At 40.9% G+C, this 20,077-nt stretch overlaps 3 protein-coding genes across 3 annotated transcripts in view; 2 read left to right on the top strand and 1 right to left on the bottom strand.

Annotated features, from left to right (window-relative positions):
• Positions 1 to 11,583, top strand: part of NUP205 (nucleoporin 205) — a 51,520-nt gene extending 39,937 nt beyond the window's left edge. The window contains exons 32-43 of the mRNA XM_048061224.2: positions 218 to 409; positions 605 to 726; positions 2,155 to 2,293; positions 2,496 to 2,622; positions 3,425 to 3,501; positions 5,060 to 5,188; positions 5,728 to 5,854; positions 6,594 to 6,760; positions 7,381 to 7,504; positions 8,493 to 8,621; positions 9,316 to 9,389; positions 11,231 to 11,583. Coding sequence (XP_047917181.1) covers positions 218 to 409; positions 605 to 726; positions 2,155 to 2,293; positions 2,496 to 2,622; positions 3,425 to 3,501; positions 5,060 to 5,188; positions 5,728 to 5,854; positions 6,594 to 6,760; positions 7,381 to 7,504; positions 8,493 to 8,621; positions 9,316 to 9,389; positions 11,231 to 11,383 — 1,560 coding nt within the window. The 3' untranslated portion in view covers positions 11,384 to 11,583. The remainder of the gene's footprint in view (positions 1 to 217; positions 410 to 604; positions 727 to 2,154; positions 2,294 to 2,495; positions 2,623 to 3,424; positions 3,502 to 5,059; positions 5,189 to 5,727; positions 5,855 to 6,593; positions 6,761 to 7,380; positions 7,505 to 8,492; positions 8,622 to 9,315; positions 9,390 to 11,230) is intronic.
• A 1,928-nt stretch (positions 11,584 to 13,511) lies between these two features.
• Positions 13,512 to 19,082, top strand: ARL1 (ADP ribosylation factor like GTPase 1). Its single transcript, XM_048061227.2, has 6 exons — positions 13,512 to 13,711; positions 14,976 to 15,113; positions 16,536 to 16,617; positions 17,381 to 17,492; positions 18,169 to 18,347; positions 18,706 to 19,082. The coding sequence occupies exons 1-6, from the start codon at positions 13,708 to 13,710 to the stop codon at positions 18,734 to 18,736; spliced, it is 546 nt and encodes a 181-aa protein (XP_047917184.1). The 5' UTR covers positions 13,512 to 13,707; the 3' UTR covers positions 18,737 to 19,082.
• Positions 18,986 to 20,077, bottom strand: part of UTP20 (UTP20 small subunit processome component) — a 64,913-nt gene continuing 63,821 nt past the window's right edge. Inside the window, exon 62 of the mRNA XM_048061223.2 lies at positions 18,986 to 19,904. Within this exon, the coding sequence (XP_047917180.2) occupies positions 19,749 to 19,904 (156 nt within the window). The 3' untranslated portion in view covers positions 18,986 to 19,748. The remainder of the gene's footprint in view (positions 19,905 to 20,077) is intronic.

Genomic DNA, 20,077 nt, shown 5'->3' on the forward strand with positions numbered 1-20,077 from the left:
CAAGAAATCTTAGAATATCTTCCACATAAGGGGTTATGCTTGTAGTGCAGAAATGCACTCTGCTTTTAAGAAGCTGTTAGAAGCAAATCCCTAGCATTTACTATTTTTAGGTGTTTGTTAGTAATCTCATTAATCTAATAGACTTAATTCTGTTTTGTTTTTTTCCTTGGTTCAATTCTGGTTTTTTTTTTTTTTTTTGTTTGTTTTTCCATCCTAGATGTTGGCATTGGCTTTGCTTGATCGTATTGTTTCAGTAGACAAGCAGCAGCAGTGGCTATTGTATCTCTCCAATAGTGGCTACCTGAAGGTGCTTGTGGATAGCCTAGCAGATGATGATGCGACTCTTCAGAGCTTACTCACACCTCAGCCCCCTCTACTTAAAGCGCTGTACACCTATGAGTCCAAAATGGTAAGAGCACTTAAGGAACAATTTTGTGTTGTTTTTAAATAAAAGTTGCTTGTCTATACTTTACATTGATTGTACTCAGAGATACTGTACTGAAATAATAGTATTTGAAATGGTGCTAAAATAGAGACATAATTTTAATAAGTGTCATTGTTCATCTCCAATTGTAAGTACTTATGTTTTTCCTTTGTTCTCTAGGCATTCCTCACCAGGGTAGCTAAAAGTCAGCAAGGGGCTTTAGAACTGTTGAGGTCTGGTGTGATTGTGAGGCTGGCACAGTGTCAAATATATGACATGCGACCTGAAACAGACCATCAAGGGTAAGTGTTGGTTCCCTGGCTGATTTTGAAACTGTAATACAGTCCTGGGAGAACGTGACATCTTTTTATAGCTATAAGTCTTTTGAGTAAGTATTTGTGGGTGTATTTTCTGTGTGTGTTTAGTTTAAAACTTTAAACCTGTTTTATTGAGAGGAAAATTCCAAATAACTGGGTGTCCAGTTGCTTATACTATGTAAAGTCCTATTTGTTTGATTACTTATATAGGAATGGTCCATGTGTTGTTAATAAATTTTTTATTAATTTAGACTGTAATGTTTGAAAAACAGCCCACTATACGTGTTTTGGGGATTTTGTAATTGATTGCTGAACAAAAGGTACAAAGTTCATCCTCCCCTGAGGTGCACTAGTAGTAGAGTAGTGAAGTAAATGTAATTTCACGTTTAAAAAAACATTACAGTTATGTATTGCTTGACAAGATTCTTGGCGTGTTGCTATATTGTTGGTTATTGCAAGATGACTTAGAGATCTCAGAGAAGAAAATCGCGTATTTAGGGGAAATCACCGTGGCTGATTTCAAACCTCAGTCTTTGCTTTTCATTTACAGTTCTTAGTGACACAGTGTTGGTTCAAACACTTTGGAAACAAGTAAGACTTAGACAAGTAAGCAAGTTTGCCAATGACACCAGGCTGTGTGGTGCAGTTGACACACTGGAGGGAAGGGATGCCATCCAGAGGGACCTGGGTAGGCTTCAGAGGTGGGCCCGTGGGAGTCGCATGAAGTTTAACAAGGCCAAGTGCAAGGTCCTGCACCTGGGTTGGGTCAATCCCAAGCACAAATACAGGCTGGGTGGAGAATGGATTGAGAGCAGCCCTGAGGAGAAGGAGTTGGGGGTGTTGGTTGATGAGAAACTAAATATAAGTCAGCAATGTGTGCTTGCAGCCCAGAAAGCCAACTGGATTTTGGGCTGCATCAAAAGAAGCATGGCCAGCAGGTCAAGGAAGGTGATTTTTCCTCTCTATTCTTCTCTCATGAGAAGAACTCTCACCTGGAGTGCTGCGTTCAGCTCTGAGGTCCCCAACATAAGAAGGACATGGACCTGTCAGAGTGAGTCCAGAGGAGGGCCATGAGGATGATCGGAGGGCTGGAGCAGCACTCCTGTGAAGAAGGGCTGTTCAGCCTGCAGAAGAGGAGGCTCTGGGGAGACTTTCGTAGCAGCCTTCCAGTATCTAAAGGGGCCTACAGGAAAGCAGGGCAGAGGCTCTTTGTCAGGGAGCGGCAGTAGCTGTGTGTCAAAAATATGTTGATTTTCCAATATAAACTCAGTTCAACTACAAGGCTATTATTGAAATATGAATGTTTGCAGATTCTTGAGGGTAGTTTTAAGTCAAGGCTCTGCTTCACTAGTGGGCCTTACTTCTCTTTATCTTTTTTTCTTTACTTTTTTTCCCCACACTAAACCTCTTAAGCATGTATGGAATGAGAGATCCCCCAGTCTTCATTCCTGCTCCAGTGGAACGCTATCGCCAGATTCTTCTCCCAGCCCTTCAGCTGTGTCAAGTGATCCTCACATCCAGCATGGCACAACACCTACAAGCAGCAGGACAGGTAAGTTCCAAAAGATGCTAGTTACTGCTTACTCAATCAAATTATATGTTGTCCTGCTTTGGAAGTAAGCTTTTCTAAAACTACATTTTCACTGGTATGGGAGATCACTCTAAAATTCTCACAGGAATAAAAGCATTGTGTCCTCTTTACCTGACGCTAAATTTTGAGACAATCATATTTCTCTTTTCTTCTTGTGGTACAGGTTTTGCAGTTTCTCATTGCCCATTCAGATACTATTCAGGCAATCCTGAGGTGTCAAGATGTTAGTGTTGGATCTCTCCAGGAGCTGGCCTTCCTGACAGGAATAATCAGCAAGGCAGCTTTGCCTGGTAGGAACTGCGGATTTGAAGTCTGTTACCTACATCTGCATGAATCTCACTTTGTTTTCTATGAAGCAATAGCATATCAGGGAATACGTACAACACACAGAATTCTCTGGAGATGTTCAGCTCTTGAAAAAATAGGGAAATGTTAAACTATTGTTCTCGAAGTAAATATGGTGGATTTGCAGTGGACACGGTGTCCAGGTTAATGTGCATTTGACTTCCCATTTTCTTTTCATTATGCCAACTGGCAGTAAGTACTTTTTGTCTTTGGGACCATTTGCAAATAGAAGTGTTCAAAGTGCATGTGGTATCCTCAAAAAGAACTTTCATTCGGAAATTCGGAATTTGAAAATTCCACAACTGAGAAAATGAAGACAGAAATCTTTTGTGTACCCATATATTTGTTATTGTTTTCTACATTTGTATTTATTTTGAAAAGAAAACTTCCAAGAAAAAGCGCTGTGGAGGACATTCAGGAGGAATGTCTGATTACAGTAGGATGGAGCGCAGAGTTGTAGGTGGAGGCCAAATGTTCATTTGCTTACAGTATAACAGCTGCAATTTTCATGCTAGCCTCCCTCCCCCCATCTTTTTTTTAATTAGTTAGCAGAACAGTAAGCTACATAGCATGCATACTAGCTGCATTCATATCTGAATATCTTCCTCAAAGAATGAGAAAAATTTGTTTCGCTGATTTTTTTCTGACCAAGGCTTATATTTAAATGTATATACTGCATAAATCTTTTTTTAACCTTTTTTTTAAAAAAAAAAAACTAAAACAGTTAATGTCTGTATCTTTTATCAGGAGTGCTAAATGAGCTGGATGTTGATATTAATGAAGGGACGCAGATGGAGCTACAAGGACATATAGGTCGATTTCAGGTAATAAAGTTACCCGCTTAACACTTGTCCTTTTGGAATTGTGAGTGTAGATTAGAATTGCTTCCTGGTTTTGTGCTCTGACTAATAGCAGTTATGAAATGGATGTTTTCCAGCATTATGAAAAATGTGCAGTGCTTTTTATTAGTAGTAGTTTTGTGGTTAGTTTTGTTGTTGTTTTTTGTCATTGGATTTTGTTCTGTGTTTGCTGTTGTTTTGAAACAAGTAGAAAAGACACCATTTGGCAACACAAGAGTTAGGTCAGAGACTTCGTTTCCCTCCCTGGTTTAGGATTCACCTTATGTGGAGGAGAGCAGTTTGAACTCAACACCATAGTATGTGAACATAATGCAGAATATTGTTACAACTTTTGCCCCAAGCATGTCTCCAGTTCAACAGTGTTGAGCATCGAACTAGTTAGATGTTAGCAGCGTCTAACATGCTAATATTTTATTTCTTTGCTTCCCTTTTAAGAATAACCCTGTCTTAGAAACCAGAAATAAAACCAGGATAGAGTAAGTCCTATTCAAAAGCTGTAACTGCAAATCTTTTTACAGCTCATCATTCAGCAGTGTTTTTGAAGCTTTGCTATCCATGTCAGCAAGGATGTTTGTAAAGAAGTGTTTATTTGAAAACTGTCTGTAGACAGAACTGTCCTATCAGATATTTCTGGTTGCCAAGAGAAGGATGTGTTCTCTGGGTACTTTGATAGTAACTACTAGATCGACCAGCCTAAAGCAAAGTAGCAAGCTGTAAGCGATTGCTGGAATGCTGGGGTAGTTGTTTTTCTGCTATGTTATGTCAGCAAGAAATTCTCATGGGAAACAGTAGAAAGGTTTCTTGTTGTAAGGAGTTTTAATTAGTTAATTTGAAAACTGAGCCGTTCTGAGCAAAACTGTACAAATCCAGTCATCTGTTCCTGTAACTTTTGTCTTTGGTATGTCATGTTATTTTCATCAAGTAATTAAAGAATTCAAGTGTTTTACTTTTTTCTAAAAGTAATTACCAGTAAATCTTTAATCTTCAGTATCTTCTTTAGCATTCCAAATAAAACTGACTTCCAGTCTGAGGCACTTTGATGATTTTAACAGCCATATGTAAACTAAAAGGAGATTTATAGATTGTTGCTCCATTCTATGAAACTATTCAATTGCTTTTCTGCCCTCTACTTCTACGCAACTCATTATCTTCAGATTTTGTTTTGATTTATAGTTGAAGGTGTTTTAAATGGGTATAGGTAAACCTAAACTGACATTGATACTATTCAATATAACAGTCCTAAAAAGATGTAAGACATCATTGTGAACTTCTAAATCAAATTCATTTCTCAAGGAACTGTTTTAGGGTGCCATTAACTTTTAAATTAAGTAAAGGTGAATTAAAGCATTGTGTTTTTAAAGATACAAATGTAGCTTTTAAAGTTCTAAAATTTTTATGTGAACTGCTGTCTTTCTTTTATATGTTAAGGTATATGTATCATTCTTCAGCTTTTAAAAGTGTCAAGGATCATGCACATCCTTTGTTAAGGTTTTAATTAAAAAAAGTTTGTTTCTCATGACAGCGCCAGTGTTTAGGACTTCTAAGTCGGTTTGGTGGTTCAGACAAACTGCGTCAGTTTAAACTGCAAGATGATAACTCAGAAGGAGACAGAGTGAACAAGAGGGATGAAATTGAGTTGGCCATGCAGCAGGTGAGGACACAAGAAGCTGTGAGAGCCTTCAGTCTCAAACTGTGAAATTTTACCTGTTGTACAGATTTTTTTAGTTGAGGTACTTTCACATGATTTTGACTAGTGGTAATGTTCTACACTGCCTTTAGTTTGGTATAGGATCTCATGTTTCATTTCTATTCAAAATAAACATTGAAAGTTTGGTTATTTCAATTTGCATTAGCAACCATTATTGTTTTAGACACAAAGTCTGTCAAGTTCAAAACTTTAAATCGATGGGTAATTTTCAAAATAAGGGCTGGATACAGAGGGCAATAGAATAATGGAGAACACTAAATGGAAAATGCACAAGAAGAGAAAAATGACCAGAAATTGCAACTAGTAGGTTTGGGAAAGAGGTGAGGTTGCAAATCCTGGGCTTGAAATAGAAGTGAGGCTGTAACTGATCAGAAAAAAGAATCATCACATTCAAGTGAGTAGAGAGAAAGCAAAATGTTGTTAATTGACATTTATACATGTAGTAACTTGCATGCTGTCTTTTTTTCTTTTTTTTTTTTTAGATCTGTGCAAACGTGATGGAGTACTGTGAGTCACTTATGTTGCAAAGTGCCCCCAGTTTTCAGCACACTGTTTGTCTGTTCACTCCTAGCCTGTCAGAGACAACCAACCGAGATGGGCCTCGTCAAGGTGAGATTTTGGCATGCTATTTTTTGAGATTGAATAGCAACATCTGGGCTAGCATGAAATTACCTACCAGAGGCTGTAGTTTATCTTACACTTTAAGTCTCTTTATGCCAATGCTGTAGCTGCTCATTTTCTTATACTGTAATAAATGCATGTATGGCCTTGCACTCCACCAAATAAGGGAACTAATACAAGTTAAAACAAAAGTGACGAAAAATGCTTTTTAAACCAATTCCCATTACAGCCTTAGAAACACATATATCAGTAAAATAATGTGTATGTAAATAAATAGTATAAGACGGGAGAAGGTAAAGATTTAAATTTTTTTTTTCAGCAGCTGTGCTAGATTAAGTTAGGTGGAACTAGGACGTTATTGATGACATGTAAGGTGCATTTTGATGCTGACTGGAACTCTTCATTATGGCACGTGGCAACAGGTTGTGGTGTGCTATTATGTAGTTGAGTGGTTAAAAAATTTACATAGTATGTCTTCTGATCTAGTTAAAGTTTCATGTGTTACACTCAGTACTTACTGTACTGACTGTCTTCTAGTACTGCAGACACAGAACTTTTTGCCTAGACTTTAATTTGTGTAAATTCTAAAACAGAAATAAAATGTAAACTTGCAAGTGCATGTTTTTCATGTCTTTCACTACGTTATTGACAGAGAAGATACCTTATTGATTTCTTGATTTTTTTCGTCATTTAATTTGATTTTTGTAACTTGGTCGTATTTTTCTAGATACACAAGCTCCAGTGGTTCCGTACTGGCGCTTGCCTGGTCTGGGCATTATTATCTACCTGCTGAAACAGAGCACTAATGATTTCTTCAGTTATTATGATAGTCATCGTCAGAGTGTTAACAAACTGCAAAATGTGGAGCAACTCCCACCAGATGAAATAAAAGAGGTAACAGTTCTGCTGACTCTGTAGTCTTTGTGCTTGCTCGTAACTGAGATATAGCTCAGGGACTCAGAAGCATCTTAGGTAAGTAAATAGTTCCAGTTCTCTTGCATGATCTTTCCTGCTGTTGATAGGAGGGTCCATAGGATGGGCAGCATAAAATTTGGGGGAAAATATTGGGCTTAGCTCTGTAAAAGTAGCACATGTTTTTTCATTATACTGGAAGAACATTGCTAACGCTTTGGGATTGCTCATCATGTATCCTTCTTGAACAAATAGATGTAACTTTTGTAGTGTTGAGTAGCTCTAACTTTTGCATCAGTTCTTGCTGAGATGACTGGGTTACAGAGAGAACGGGGATTTTATATAGAAGAGGAATCACTGTCACTATCACAGTGAATTAATAAACTGACTGATAACCCAAATGATGATTTTTCTTGATACAAAAGTTGCTTGGGGATACATTTAGTTTATTCATTTTTTTGGTAACGAGGCTATGCAATTTAAAAATAGAGACCACAGTTCTGAAGAAATAGTAGCTAACATTTGATAAATAATTTTATTTGCTTATTTCTTTCATTATTCTGCTCTGACTTTCTACCTTGTTTTTCCTCTTCTTGTTACAGCTGTGTCAGTCAGTTATGCCAGCTGGGGTTGACAAAATCTCCACTGCCCAAAAATACGTTTTGGCAAGGCGACGCCTAGTGAAGCTAATAAACAACCGAGCCAAACTACTTTCTCTCTGTTCTTGTATCCTTTTAAAACTGAAATGACCCTAAAGATGCTGTTCCAGAAATGCGGAGAAATAGGAACAGATTCTTTTTACTGAGAGTTTTGACCACTTTGAACACATTATTAGGCAAAATGGAAATTTGAAATTATGAAACTTAAAATAGTAAGAGTGTATTGTTCTGCTACTGTCAGGCTGTAAGTATTTTTAAATTAGTACTCTGGCTGGAAGATGAGGTTAGTGATAATTCCCATCATGGAGACCCCGCTAGGACGTTCTTCAATATTATGATAAAGCACAGCTCTTAAATATTATCACAATATTGTATTGCTAATATTATTACAGCCCAGCTCTTAAATTTAGTATCCAGAACCACTAAATATGTACACATATGTACAGGTGCAGTGGCAAAAGTGCTTTGAAAAATAATTGAGATGTGTGTCTGAGCAAGTGGAGTTCCCAACATTATAGTGAGCTGTGCATAAGCCTTTTCTCATAAACACCAGCAATTCTATGGAAATAACTAATCACACACAAAATAATTGTCTGCAGAAGATTGGAATTTTCCTCTGAAACCTAGCTTAGGAAAGATGTACTCTTGCAGAAGCACCTCTTATAGCTTAAGATATTAGTGCTACCTCCAGCTTTACAACCTCAGCTCTAATTCACTATTTCTGCAACTGAACTACCATTACAAATCACATGAGCACTGATCGTCTGCTCTGGTGCAGAGTGCTGGTTTAAAGCCTCTCCAGGTTGAGCACAGCAGTCATTAACCTAACCAGTCACTAACCTAGCCAGTACTGCACAGAAGCAGGTAAGGAGAGAGCATGCGGTCCATTACCAGGCCACAGTAGTGGGGGTTGAACCTGCTGTTGGAGGAAGTTACAGATGGTTGAGGTAACATCTTCAACTGCTTCAAAGTGATTGTGTAAATAGACTTATATAGTGAATGTACTATCTAAGGACAACATATTTAAACTCCTTCACTTAGATGTGTGTCTACAGATATTATAGAAACCTGTCTCTTCATTCTTTGGCGTCACCTGGAACACTATCTACTGAACTGCATACCCACTGACTCCCAAGACCCACTGCTGTCTTCCAGGACATCATTTAAGAGAGGAAGACTGCAAGGTAAAATTTCTGAAACGTTGAGGTGTCTTTGAGTAACTCTGATGATTAAATTTAAAACTGATTTCGTTACTATTAATATCTTGCCATTTGTATTTAATGAAGAGATTTTGTTTGGTTTTGGACTTATGTTTCTTTTTTCCTCTGAAGAATTGACAATACAAATATTGTTGAGTCACAGGCTTTTGCGTTTTGTTACGCATATCTCCAAATGAAGTATTTTTGTATTTATTTCTGTTAAAAAAGGTAAAGTTCAAATAATGTAATCAGATCATCGTCCAAAACAATGCATATGAAAATGTAATATAATAATCTAAGATTAAATTAAAAATTAAAATGAAGACTGGTGTTTTTGGAAATATTTTTAGAAATGTAGGCACTATTGATTCACCAGAAAAATTTAAGTGTGTTGAATTTTGGTATTAAAAAAAAAAAAAAAGGAATGGAACTAAGTCAGAAAGAGAAGTGGTCTGGGGAGGAGCTTTTTGCAAAGTGCCATGTTGTATGCTCAAAATTATTAATGACTGTTCAATGATTTAGGAAAAATACGTTAAGTACAAAAAATACTTTAATTTCTAATATACGAGTTTGGTGACCAATTTTGAGTATTGCATTTTAAAATAATTTTATAATGATGTGGAAAAAATATGTTGTTGAGTGGCCAACATAATTTTAACTTCTTGTTTTCTATCACTAGATTCCTTTGGTTCAGAGCCCAACTTGGATTTCAGCAGTGGCCTGAATCGAGTGAGCCAGCATGATATAGATCAGGTGAGATTTAACAGTCTGCCGAGAAGTACAGGGTGCGAGTGATTGCCATACAGCTATTGAGAGCAGTCTGATCATAATTTTCCCATCTATACCTGTGGTAACTGTGGTGGTTTTACCCAGCTCGGCAGCTGAGCTCCACCACAACTGCTCTCTCACTCCCCCTCCTCAAAGGAAAAGGGGGAGAAAATAGAATGAAAAGGGCTCAAGGGTTGAGATAAGGGCAGGGCGATACCTCAACAATTACTGTGACGGGCAAAATAGTCTTAGTGTAGGGAGATTAGAAAAATACATTGCCTATTACTAACAACCTAGAGAAGTGAGAAACGAGGAAAACAAACTAAAAACACCTTCCCACCACTCACCCTCTTCCACCTTCTCCTGCTGAGTGGCACAGGGGAACTGGGAATGGGGGCTGTGGTCAGACCCTGACTCTTCATCTCCGCCACTCCTTCACGGTCCCTCCCTGCCCCTGCTCCACATGGGGTCCCTCCCACGGGATGCCGTCCTTCCCGAACTGAGCCTGCGGGGGCTTCCCACAGGCAGCAGCTCTTCAAGAACTGCTCCCACACGGCTCCGTACCACGGGGTCCATCCCCCAGGAGCAAACTGCTCCAGCACGGGTCCCCCACGGGCGGCAGCTCCCCCCAGACCCCCTGCTCCTGCGTGGGCTCCTCTCCACGGGCTGCAGCTCCGGCCCGGGGCCTGCTCCTGCGGGGGCTCTCCATGGGCCGCAGCCTCCTCCAGGCCACATCCACCTGCTCCACCGGGGGCTCCTCCACGGGCTGCAGCGTGGAGATCTGCTCCGTGTGGGACCCATGGGCTGCAGGGGGACTGCCTGCTCCACCGGGGGCTCCTCCACAGACCGCAGGGGAACTGCTGCTGCCTGCCTGGAGCACCTCCTGCCCTCCTGCTGCACTGACCTTGGGGGCTGCAGGGCTGGTTCTCACTCCTCTCCCCCAGCTGCTGTTGTGCTGCAGGGGTTTTTCCTTTTCTTAAATGGGCTCTCACAGAGGCACAAACAACATCACTTATTGGCTTGGCTGTCTGCCAGTGGTGGGTCCCTCTGGAACCAGCTGGAACTGGCCCTTACCTAACATGGGGCAGCTTTTGGATTCTTCTCACAGAAGCCACCCCTGCAGCCCCCTGCTACCAAAACCTTGCCACATAAACCCACTACATCAGCACCAGCAGTAAATAATTTAAAACTGATGAAGTGTTGCAAAAATTTTTAGAAAGTATTATGAAGCAGGTAGCAGCTGCATTGCTGAACACACATTTTCAAGTCTTAATATACAAAATTAAATGAAAAATGAGCTAGATAGACTGTTAGGGAGAAAATTAATCATTCTTTTCCTTTTATAAACCAGTCAAGTGGTATGTATTTTTTAATAATAGCTCACTGAAAACATCAGTTATCCTTGAAAGATTTGCAACATGAGGGCAGGATTCCTGATTTTCTGTGAATCTATAACTGTTGGGAGCAACAGGTTGACAGCGGCTAGGCTGTAGAGAAATGAGATTGAAAAGGGTAACAGAAACTGAGCAGACTATAAAATACGAATGCTAACACAGAAGTGATTTCTACTTACACAGCAATTTAATAGTTTGTGTTAATTGGATGCAGAAGGGGCAGGAAAAAAAAGTTCATTTTTATTAATAAATCCCATTGACATTTCTCCGGGTGTTTGTGTACAGAAAAGCTATGCTCAGACGTTTCAAAACCCTTACTTTTGAAAGGGTTTTAGAGAATAAAGCATTGTAAAAGGGTTGACAGACGATGGATAAGTGGATGTTTTAGAGATGATTTTGTATTGTTTACTGCAACAAATCTCTGTTTCTCAGCTTCAGACAGAAGCCACAAACAGCTTTGGTGAATCTCTGCAGAAGAAGCTTCTGGACATCGAGGGGTTATATTCTAAGGTTCGGTCACGCTACACCTTTATTCAAGCTCTTGTTAGACGCATCCGTGGTCTCCTAAGGATATCAAGGACTTAAAAGACTGATAAAGGATGCTTGTGCCTTGAAGCAGTGCACTTGGGCAGGCCTTCTGGATCATCATATTTTATAGATCATACATTTTCTAAATAACGTCAGAAAAAATGTTACCTTTTTTATTATCTCTTTGGATAAGTTTTGTGCATTCTTTCCTACTGCTCCCAACTTGAACGGAAAAATAAAGAATTGTTTTTAAGTGAGTTATGATTAATGTAAAAATTCAAGCAAGAAAGATTTCAAATGGAGGACATAAAGGAAACAAAAAGTTGTTCTGCAATTGTGATGATACTACACTTGTGGATGCTGTTAGAGAAAATGAAAAGATCTGCATCTGTTTATGCTGTTCTTGCTTCACACACATTTAATGAGAGAGAGATTTCAAGTGCCAGCACTTGCAGACTGTGATCACACCGTTTGGTATGGATTCTCTATGAAAGGAGATCATTTTTGCACAGTAAACTGCTTGTTTCTGCTCCCCACTGCCCTGCCTTTTTTAAGCTAACAGGAATACAAGCTTCCTCTCTTTAGACAATTCTAGATATGAGGTAGAAGTAAAAAAACAAACAAAAACACACAGGGAAAGGCATGGAAGGTGACTGCCTTACGTTTCGTTCTTCACGGACATTTCGTTCTTTACGGCTTAGAGGACTAAAGGCTTCTATGCTGTTTTTCCTGAAACAGGAGTATAAAGACAGAATACAAGGTATGAAGAGGGAGCCAACATGCTCGAGTGGTAGATTGGTTCTGTAGTTACCGATTATTCTCATAGGAGGTTTTTGTATCATTGTTTCTTATGTAAAAAAAGAGTAGCGTAACCTCCGATTTCTGATGTAAGATCTGTGGGATTTCTCTTTTTGCACTGTCTGAACTTAGAGCCCAGTTCTCCACATGTGCCTTGTAAATTGTCTCTCCTGAGTTTCCGTTATGTAGTGTTTCACATTCTTAAGGATGTTGTACTTCACATAATTAATTTGTGCAGATGAATTTTGCCATCTTTTAAGCAGGGGTAATTATAGCCCTGCTATCAGCTGATGGTTATTCGCTGTTCTTTAGGAATAGCTAGTTATTAATGGTTTACACAGTTGGATTTTTTCTGTTGATTGGCAACAGCTTTTTTTGTTTGTTTGTTTTTCTACCATCTTAGTGAAAGTCAGGAAGCAATGTATTTAATAAGCAACTCCGTACAAGGACATAATTTTGGAATTCTCCTGTCTCAGGAATTTACTAGATTTCAGAAAATGCCGTTCTGATAACTGACTGATATTTGTGTGGGATTTCTGCCTAGACAGATGTCAGTATTTACTTCTTGCAAATCATTCCTGAGCGTGTGGACCTCTGAATGTTCCAGATGTTTCAACAGCCCAGCAGCATGAACAGGAAGGGAAGTGCTGTAACACCTCACAGAGTACCAGGACACTGTATTTTGTGATTGGTAATGCTTTTACCACACTACTAAGCTGTGCTAGTTTCTGTCCTTCGATGGTGACTCCAGTAGCCACTCTGCTCTTGGGAAGAACAAACCTGAGGATGCTTTGACTGCTTATATGGCCACGTCAGCTGTTGATGATGCAATCATCTCAGTCCTGATACACCTAGCGTAGCGATCTTAGGCGTGCATCTTATTGTTTAAGCCAGAACCTGTTGTACGGAAGGGAGCCTGTGGTGCTAGTTTGCCCCTCTTCTGCGCCACTGAAAGCTGCACGGCTCCAGGGCGGCTCTGCAGAAATGAATGCCTTATGGGCAGAAAAGGGAGCTTTATGGGCACAAATGGATACATACGGGCAGAGATAGGGCGTTTTATTGATATAAAGGGGCGCTTTGCTGCTTCCTGGGCACGGTGCCCCAGAGCTACGCCGCCCCTCTCCCTGAGCATCCCTGCGGCTCCCGCAGAGCCTGGTGGTGGTGGTGGGGGCTAGTTCTGAAGCCCCTCAGCGACGACGAAGCACTGGTTGCCGGTAACGTGGGGGATTTTTTTCTTTTTTAATCAGGGTGAGGGGGCGGGTGAGGGAGGCCGGGCCGGGCTGCGCCGCCTCCCCTCAGCACCTCCCCTCAGCGCCCGCCCGCCCGCTTCCGCATCCGCAGATTCGTCACGACACCGCACCGGCCCGCTTTTTAATTTTAATTTTAACTTTTTTCTCCCCTTCTCGTTCCCTTCGCGGGGAGGGCGAGGGGCTCATCCAACGCTCGGCCTTTCCCTTCCTCTACTCGGGCGGCCTCCGTCGCCGTGCCGAATCGGCGGGGCGGGCGCCTCCTTTACTCTGGGCGGCGGCCGACGTGGAGCCTGGGGGCGGCGGCCGCGGGACGGGACCCGGCGGGGGCTCGACATGGGTCAGTGCGGGCCGGGGGGCGCCGGGGGGAGCCGGGGGGAGCCGGGGGGGGACAGGCGGGGCCCCGCGGCTCGGGCGGCCCTGTTCGGAGCTGTGCGGGCGGCGGCTTCTTGGGGCGGCGCAGCGGGGCTGGGAGGGGGGGACGGGGGTGAGCGGCGTGAGGCGGAGCGGCCCCGTCAGGGCCCCGAGGCCCGCAGCCCGCGGTGCCCGTGCCGGCGCCTCAGGGGCCGTTTGCCTCTCGCCGCGCCGGGCCAGCCGCCGGCAGCCGCCCCTGCGCCGGGCCTGGTCCCCGGGCTGGGGGGACCGCGGTGCCCCGGGCCCGGGCGTACAGCAGCCGCCTGGAGGCTTAAATCCCTCCCAGGCGTGAGCCTCCCGCCTCGAAGGGCGCTTTGCCTCGGGAGGCAAACGCGGGGAATCGTTTTCTTTTTTCTTACTATTTAAATCAGGTTTTGGCTGCAAATCTCTCTCTTCTCTCCTCACTGTTATCCAACGTGATCCTAGCTGGTTTGGTATTTCATCGTCTTTTACAGTGTTCATGTAGGTGGATGCACAAAATTACTATTTAACTTCTGTAGATGTAAAGTCATCGACAAAAAGCTTCACTGTTACTGGCTTAGACCATTAGTGTTGTTTTTACGTGTATACATCTAATAAACGTAAATCAGATATTAGTCTGGCCCCAGGTACTGGATTTAAAGAAGGAGCAAGGTGTTGGGACAAGCCACTTCTGAAAAAAATCAAAATAAAAATGATTTTAAATAAGCTCCTAGACTTCTCTGCAGCACTAATGTACTTAAATTTATTGCAACTTCATTGTTTGCAATGGGGTGGGATTTAACATGTACCTACTGATTTACACGTAATTTTAGGGGAGAAATAGATGGGCCTCAGGGAGGCTGTAAATACCAGGAAAAAATATTTCAGGCTTCCGTGTCCCTGTATAGTCTCTTGCAGTGAAAAGATAGAGGCCAATACAAATAAAGAAGTAGTTGGCTCAGATTTTGGCAAGTGGGAGAAAAGGAAAAAACTCCTAACCACAATGAGGAAGCTCGATGCAACTTGATTTTGCTGGGTAGATCTACAACAACGTAGCGGCATAAGGCCAGGAAAGAAGGATATAGTTCAGCCCACAGGTGTCCAGGCAGCAACCCGAACTTGTCTTTTTTCACTGAGAGGAAACATATTGCTGTTCAGTCAGAAATCAGGTCAGTTTCCATATCGCTAGCTGACATTGAAATGGCTTTCTGTTCTGATTTTTTTTGTAGGGGGCTTTTTCTCCACCATCTTTTCCAGTTTGTTTGGAACTCGAGAGATGAGAATTCTCATCTTGGGGCTGGATGGAGCAGGAAAAACAACCATTCTCTACAGGTTACAAGTTGGAGAAGTTGTTACCACCATTCCGAGTAAGCGATCAATCCTGTAGTAAAAATATCTGATTTGCTGGTAGCGCCAACACGTGAGCTTTGCCAGCTGAAGTCACCACGTGCATACTTCACATACAAAAAGACTTGATGGAGTTGGAGCCAGCACTGTTGTATTTGAGAACTTTCTCGCGTAACACTATTACGGTGTGCTTTTTTTACAGTGTGCAAAAAATAATATTTTATGCTACCCTGCTGAATGCGCAAAGTATTTGACCTCAAGATTGTTACCATGATTTGGCAGGCTTTTCTTGATAGAGAAATGTTTAATAAATAGTAGCTATTGACTATTGAAATCTCCTGTCTCCAAACATAGCTCTAATGTGAGTCTTAGAGTTTGCTATTATTGTGATTGACTGATGACATCATGTGTAAAATTTTGTGCATACACCTATTTGATTTCCTATTTTTGGCAAGGGTCTTAAGTTTGTTATATAAATGCTTCTATTTAACACAGAAAAGAAGAAATGCAGATGTGTTTTTACTTTGTGAAGAAAGCGTAACAACTCAGTGTGAGATCTCATGGAAGGAGATGCTTTTTTAAAAAGAAGTATAACTGATTTTACCATTTGCCTTAGCATTCATACAGTCATACCCCCATATAGCAAACGCTAAGGTGCGTGTGCTGAAGTTTTCTGGCTAGGATCACTGAGTGTAACGTGGAGGACAGAGATACTGGCTGTTGAATCCTTGCCACATCTCTCAGATTCCTCCTGAATGACTGTGAATGACTTTGGTCAGGTTTTTTCTTTTTTCTTTTTTTTTTTTTTTTAAAAACAAAACAAAACAAAACACATTTAGAAGCCAGCAGTTTACTCTGCCATAATCCTTTTTGCTGTATGGTTTTGCTTATTTCAGCCTCCATAAATTTTAGGCAGTCCACATCCGTCATCTGTTTCCCTGTTCTGTGTTTCTCCGTGCTGACAGGAAAAGGAATGACATATGTATGTGCTGTAACTTTATTGCCATCCTCCAGATATCAATGTCAAGTTTTCTGCTGAGAAGTAGTCTCTGCTGTGGTCTTACGAGGCCACAGATCTGGTGTTGACACGAAGGACGCATTCCTTGGTGTTTTATTGCTGTCAGTTGGGTGCTTTGTTATCAAAACAGGCCATCCGTTTAACTGCTGCTCTGTCTCTTTTGGTACTTTCAGGCATGTTTCTGTTCATTTTTAACAACCTTAGCATTTGTTGCAGATCTCTAGGATATGTTTATAGTATGGTTTTATTGTTCCAAGAGTACTGCAGTATTTTAAGCCATAAATGCTTCTTGGAGGAACTTCATTATGTAGCTAATGAGGATTTTCAGGCATAAAAATTTTAAACTAAGTGCTGTAAATGTAGTTTTATGTAAATGTAGGAAAAAAAGAATCACCAACTGTGAAATTGTTTAACTTTCTTTCAGCAATTGGCTTCAATGTTGAAACAGTGACATACAAGAATCTGAAATTTCAAGTCTGGGATTTGGGAGGACAGACAAGCATAAGGTAATAAATATTTTATTATCTTCGTGTCATCTCAGTTTGCACTTCTGAAAATTAGTTCCTTTAAGTTCAAAACCAGCTCACGTGTCAGGAGAACACTTTCATCTGACACAATTCAGTTACTATAACTTCTGTTTTGAACTACAGATTGGAAAAAAACCAAGTGAATGTTTTCACTGGCATACAGTTCTGCTTTGAAAACCTAGTTCATTTGTTCAGTATGTAATTAGGCAGCGTTCTGAAAAAAATTGGACATGGGTGTTATAAAGCCTTTTCCAGCTTCAGTAAAATAATTCTGAAAAAGATGGTTTGTTGGGGTTCTTGTTAATTACTTGTGTGTATGAATTAGTTGTTGAAAAAATTTGAGTTTATCCTTAAGCTTATCCTCCTTTGGTGACCATAATGATTATCTGTGGCAGGCAGCGCCATACAGTTGCTTCTACACCAACGGCTATGGAGATAACTGTTTGCTAAAACCTTATGTTGACAAACTTCCTTTGCTGCCCTGTCCTTCTGTTATGAACTTGATGTCCCATGGGCTGTTTTCCAAATAAATCTGTCCTGTATTTCTGCCCTTTCTCAAGCTCTCTTTTTTTTTTTTTTCTGTTGAGATTATTTGTGCCACGCTTTTTTTTTTTTTATAGCCCTCTAGTGCCTTTCACCCCAGTGGCAGTTTTTATTTCTTCTGGGCAGTTTTTCACTATCTGGCTAAAAAACACTGCTAAAACTCCAAATCTTACGAATGGAATTTGTTTTTCTTCTGCAGGCCATACTGGCGGTGTTACTATTCAAATACAGATGCAGTCATTTACGTAGTGGACAGCTGCGATCGAGACAGAATTGGCACTTCAAAATCAGAGCTTGTTGCTATGTTAGAGGTAAGGAAACGAGCATGATGGTCATTTCAGGAAACTCCAAATATTTATTGGAGCTGATGTGAAATTTGATTCAGTGAATCAAGTTCAGTTGTGAAATTTCAGCTCTCAAAACAGGCCCACACAACGCTTCTTACTGAAAAGAACTAAATATGCTGCAGGTATTTTATAGCTTTGTGCTGTAATTGTTTGAACAGTAAATTATATTGAGCTTTTGGTCACATGAAAACTTCCCTGTCCTCAAGAACAGCCACTCGGTGCTTCAGCGGTGGCAAAAATCAGGCCCTGAAGGAATACCAGTAATTAATATCCTTCTAGGTACTGAATAGGAAGGGCAGGTTTAGAACAGGGTAATAAGAGTAAAAAAAAAGACATGTTAAGCAAAACTTTTTTTTCAAAATTGCTGCAAGCTTTTTAATATACTTTGTTAAATCCATCTCTCATCTCATAATGTAACAGTACTTTGTAACCTTGCCTGTTTTGAAATTGCTCCCATGTGCTGCCTTGCTGGGAGCAAACAGAATTCAAACTGTGTCATTCTTTTGCTGAAGAATTTCCTAAAGCACAAAAATCAGCGAACTGAAGAAATCTTTTTTTTTTTTCTACACATTTTTTCCTCTTTTACTAAATAGATTTAGTAAAAATCCCTGCAGCAACTTGCATTATTCCCCTTTTTTAGGAAGAAGAGTTGAAGAAAGCCATTTTGGTGGTGTTTGCAAATAAGCAGGACATGGAACAAGCGATGACTCCCACAGAAATGGCAAACGCCCTTGGCTTGCCAGCTCTGAAGGATCGAAAATGGCAGATCTTCAAAACCTCTGCAACTAAGGGTACTGGGCTCGATGAAGCAATGGAATGGTGAGTAAAAATTTACTAATGAAGCTAGCATAATTAGACTATCTTTTATTTTTTTGAAAGCTGGAGCTGTGGAAAGTCTGTCTGACTTAAAAGCTTTGTAATATTAATTACAGGTTTGCAGCACTTCTTTGGCACTTCTTTAGCGAGAACAAACAGATGAGCAAGATCATGATTTAAGTGAGGGGTAGGCATCTCAGGACTTGCCTGTGCAGCCTAGCTAGGGCCACGTAGCTCTGGGCAATATTCCTAACAAAATAAAACCAGAGCCCACATTAGCAGAAAGAGTAGCTTACGCCTAAAGATGTCTTGACATATTTGAAATGATTTTTTTAGTAAACTGACCTACCCTTTTTCCTAGGTTGGTGGAGGCCTTGAAGAGTAGGCAGTGATACGAAGCTGACCATTGCAACGAAGTTTCAGCTACATCCAACATTCCTCCTGCTGCAGTCAAGTATTTTCAGCCTACGGATACTTGTAAATAGGACAGGTTTGAGTTTGACCCCCTGTAATGTGGGTGCCTCTCTTCACTTGCAAAACTGAACCAAGTGACTGGCTGTGTACATTATGATATTTCCTTTCTTTCTTTGTGTTTAAAGATGTGCTTAATAATTTGTATGAAAGTTTTACTAGCTGGCAACTCCCCCCCCCCCCCCCCCCCCCCCCCCCGGGTGGTTTTAAGTTAGAGCGGTTACTAGATTGGTGTAATTAAAACACTAATAAAATCTGCAATGGTCAGCTGTATTCGAAGGTGTGTTGCTTGTCCAGCTGCTGCCAGTTAAACCAGTCATGTGGCTGAGCCTTCAAAGAGGTTTCCTTAAGCTGATGGTGTTATGCTTCAGGCTCCCTCAGTGCAGAGACGCTGTTAAAATAAAGTACAGCACCTGGGATAATACTGTGCCTCTCCCTGTTAATGTGGCTTAGTTTTACTTTCTTCAGTAACTGCCACCAGCCCCAGCGTGCCAGGGCAGTAAGGTGAATTTAAGTTCCACCTTTCATAGCTGTTATTTCTATATTCTCTGCTTAGCTCGCAATGACAGCTTGCTTGTAGCTGCAGAAAGTGGAATATAAATCAAGGTGAAGAGGCAGACTGTTTTCTCCAAAAGGCAGGATATTCATGGCCACGAATGCAGTCACACTAGCCCATCTTTTAAAAATGAAGTAAAATTTAATATAAAAAATCACGGTGGTTGTCCATTCAACTGTACATGCTCTAGTAAATATACAGGTTTGGAAAAAACTGAAAGGCTTTTTTTTTTTAAGATCCTGGATGAAAAAGAGGACATGAAGAAATACAAATAAATACAATTAAAATATGTAAATACTTTTTTTTCCCACAATAATTAAGTTCCCTCGTTTGAAATTAGTTTTTACAAATTAATCCTCCAGAAAGGAAAAGCCTTTTCATTCCACCATTGCTAAGTCTTTCAGTGCATGGCTTCGAGGTTTCTTGGCCTTGTAGCCACGGTGCAGGAACTCTATTTTTCTCTTCCTGGTTTCTGCTTTGGTCTTGTGTCTCTTCAGCTTCCTCCTTGCAGCAATGTCAGGGTTTGCTACAGTCTAATGGAAAACAATACATGCATTTGCTTAGTTGTGCCTGCAGCTGACTGTCCCTGTTAACATCCAACACTTCCCAAGAAATGGGTGACTGACAGACAGCGCTCCTGTTTTCTAAGGCTTCTCAAAAGTGAGGCGATCCTGGCTGCTCTGGCCAGGTTTACCACTGCTCTCCA

The sequence above is a fragment of the Anser cygnoides genome, chromosome 1 (assembly GCF_040182565.1).
Source record: "Anser cygnoides isolate HZ-2024a breed goose chromosome 1, Taihu_goose_T2T_genome, whole genome shotgun sequence".
NCBI classification, from domain to species: domain Eukaryota; kingdom Metazoa; phylum Chordata; class Aves; order Anseriformes; family Anatidae; genus Anser; species Anser cygnoides.

Bases quoted from the DNA above. Each gene is read 5' to 3' on its own strand.
- ARL1 (XM_048061227.2), top strand. The intron at 17,493-18,168 runs GTAAGGAAACGA...CCCCTTTTTTAG, and splicing joins AGCTTGTTGCTATGTTAGAG to GAAGAAGAGTTGAAGAAAGC. The intron at 18,348-18,705 runs GTGAGTAAAAAT...CCTTTTTCCTAG, and splicing joins CTCGATGAAGCAATGGAATG to GTTGGTGGAGGCCTTGAAGA.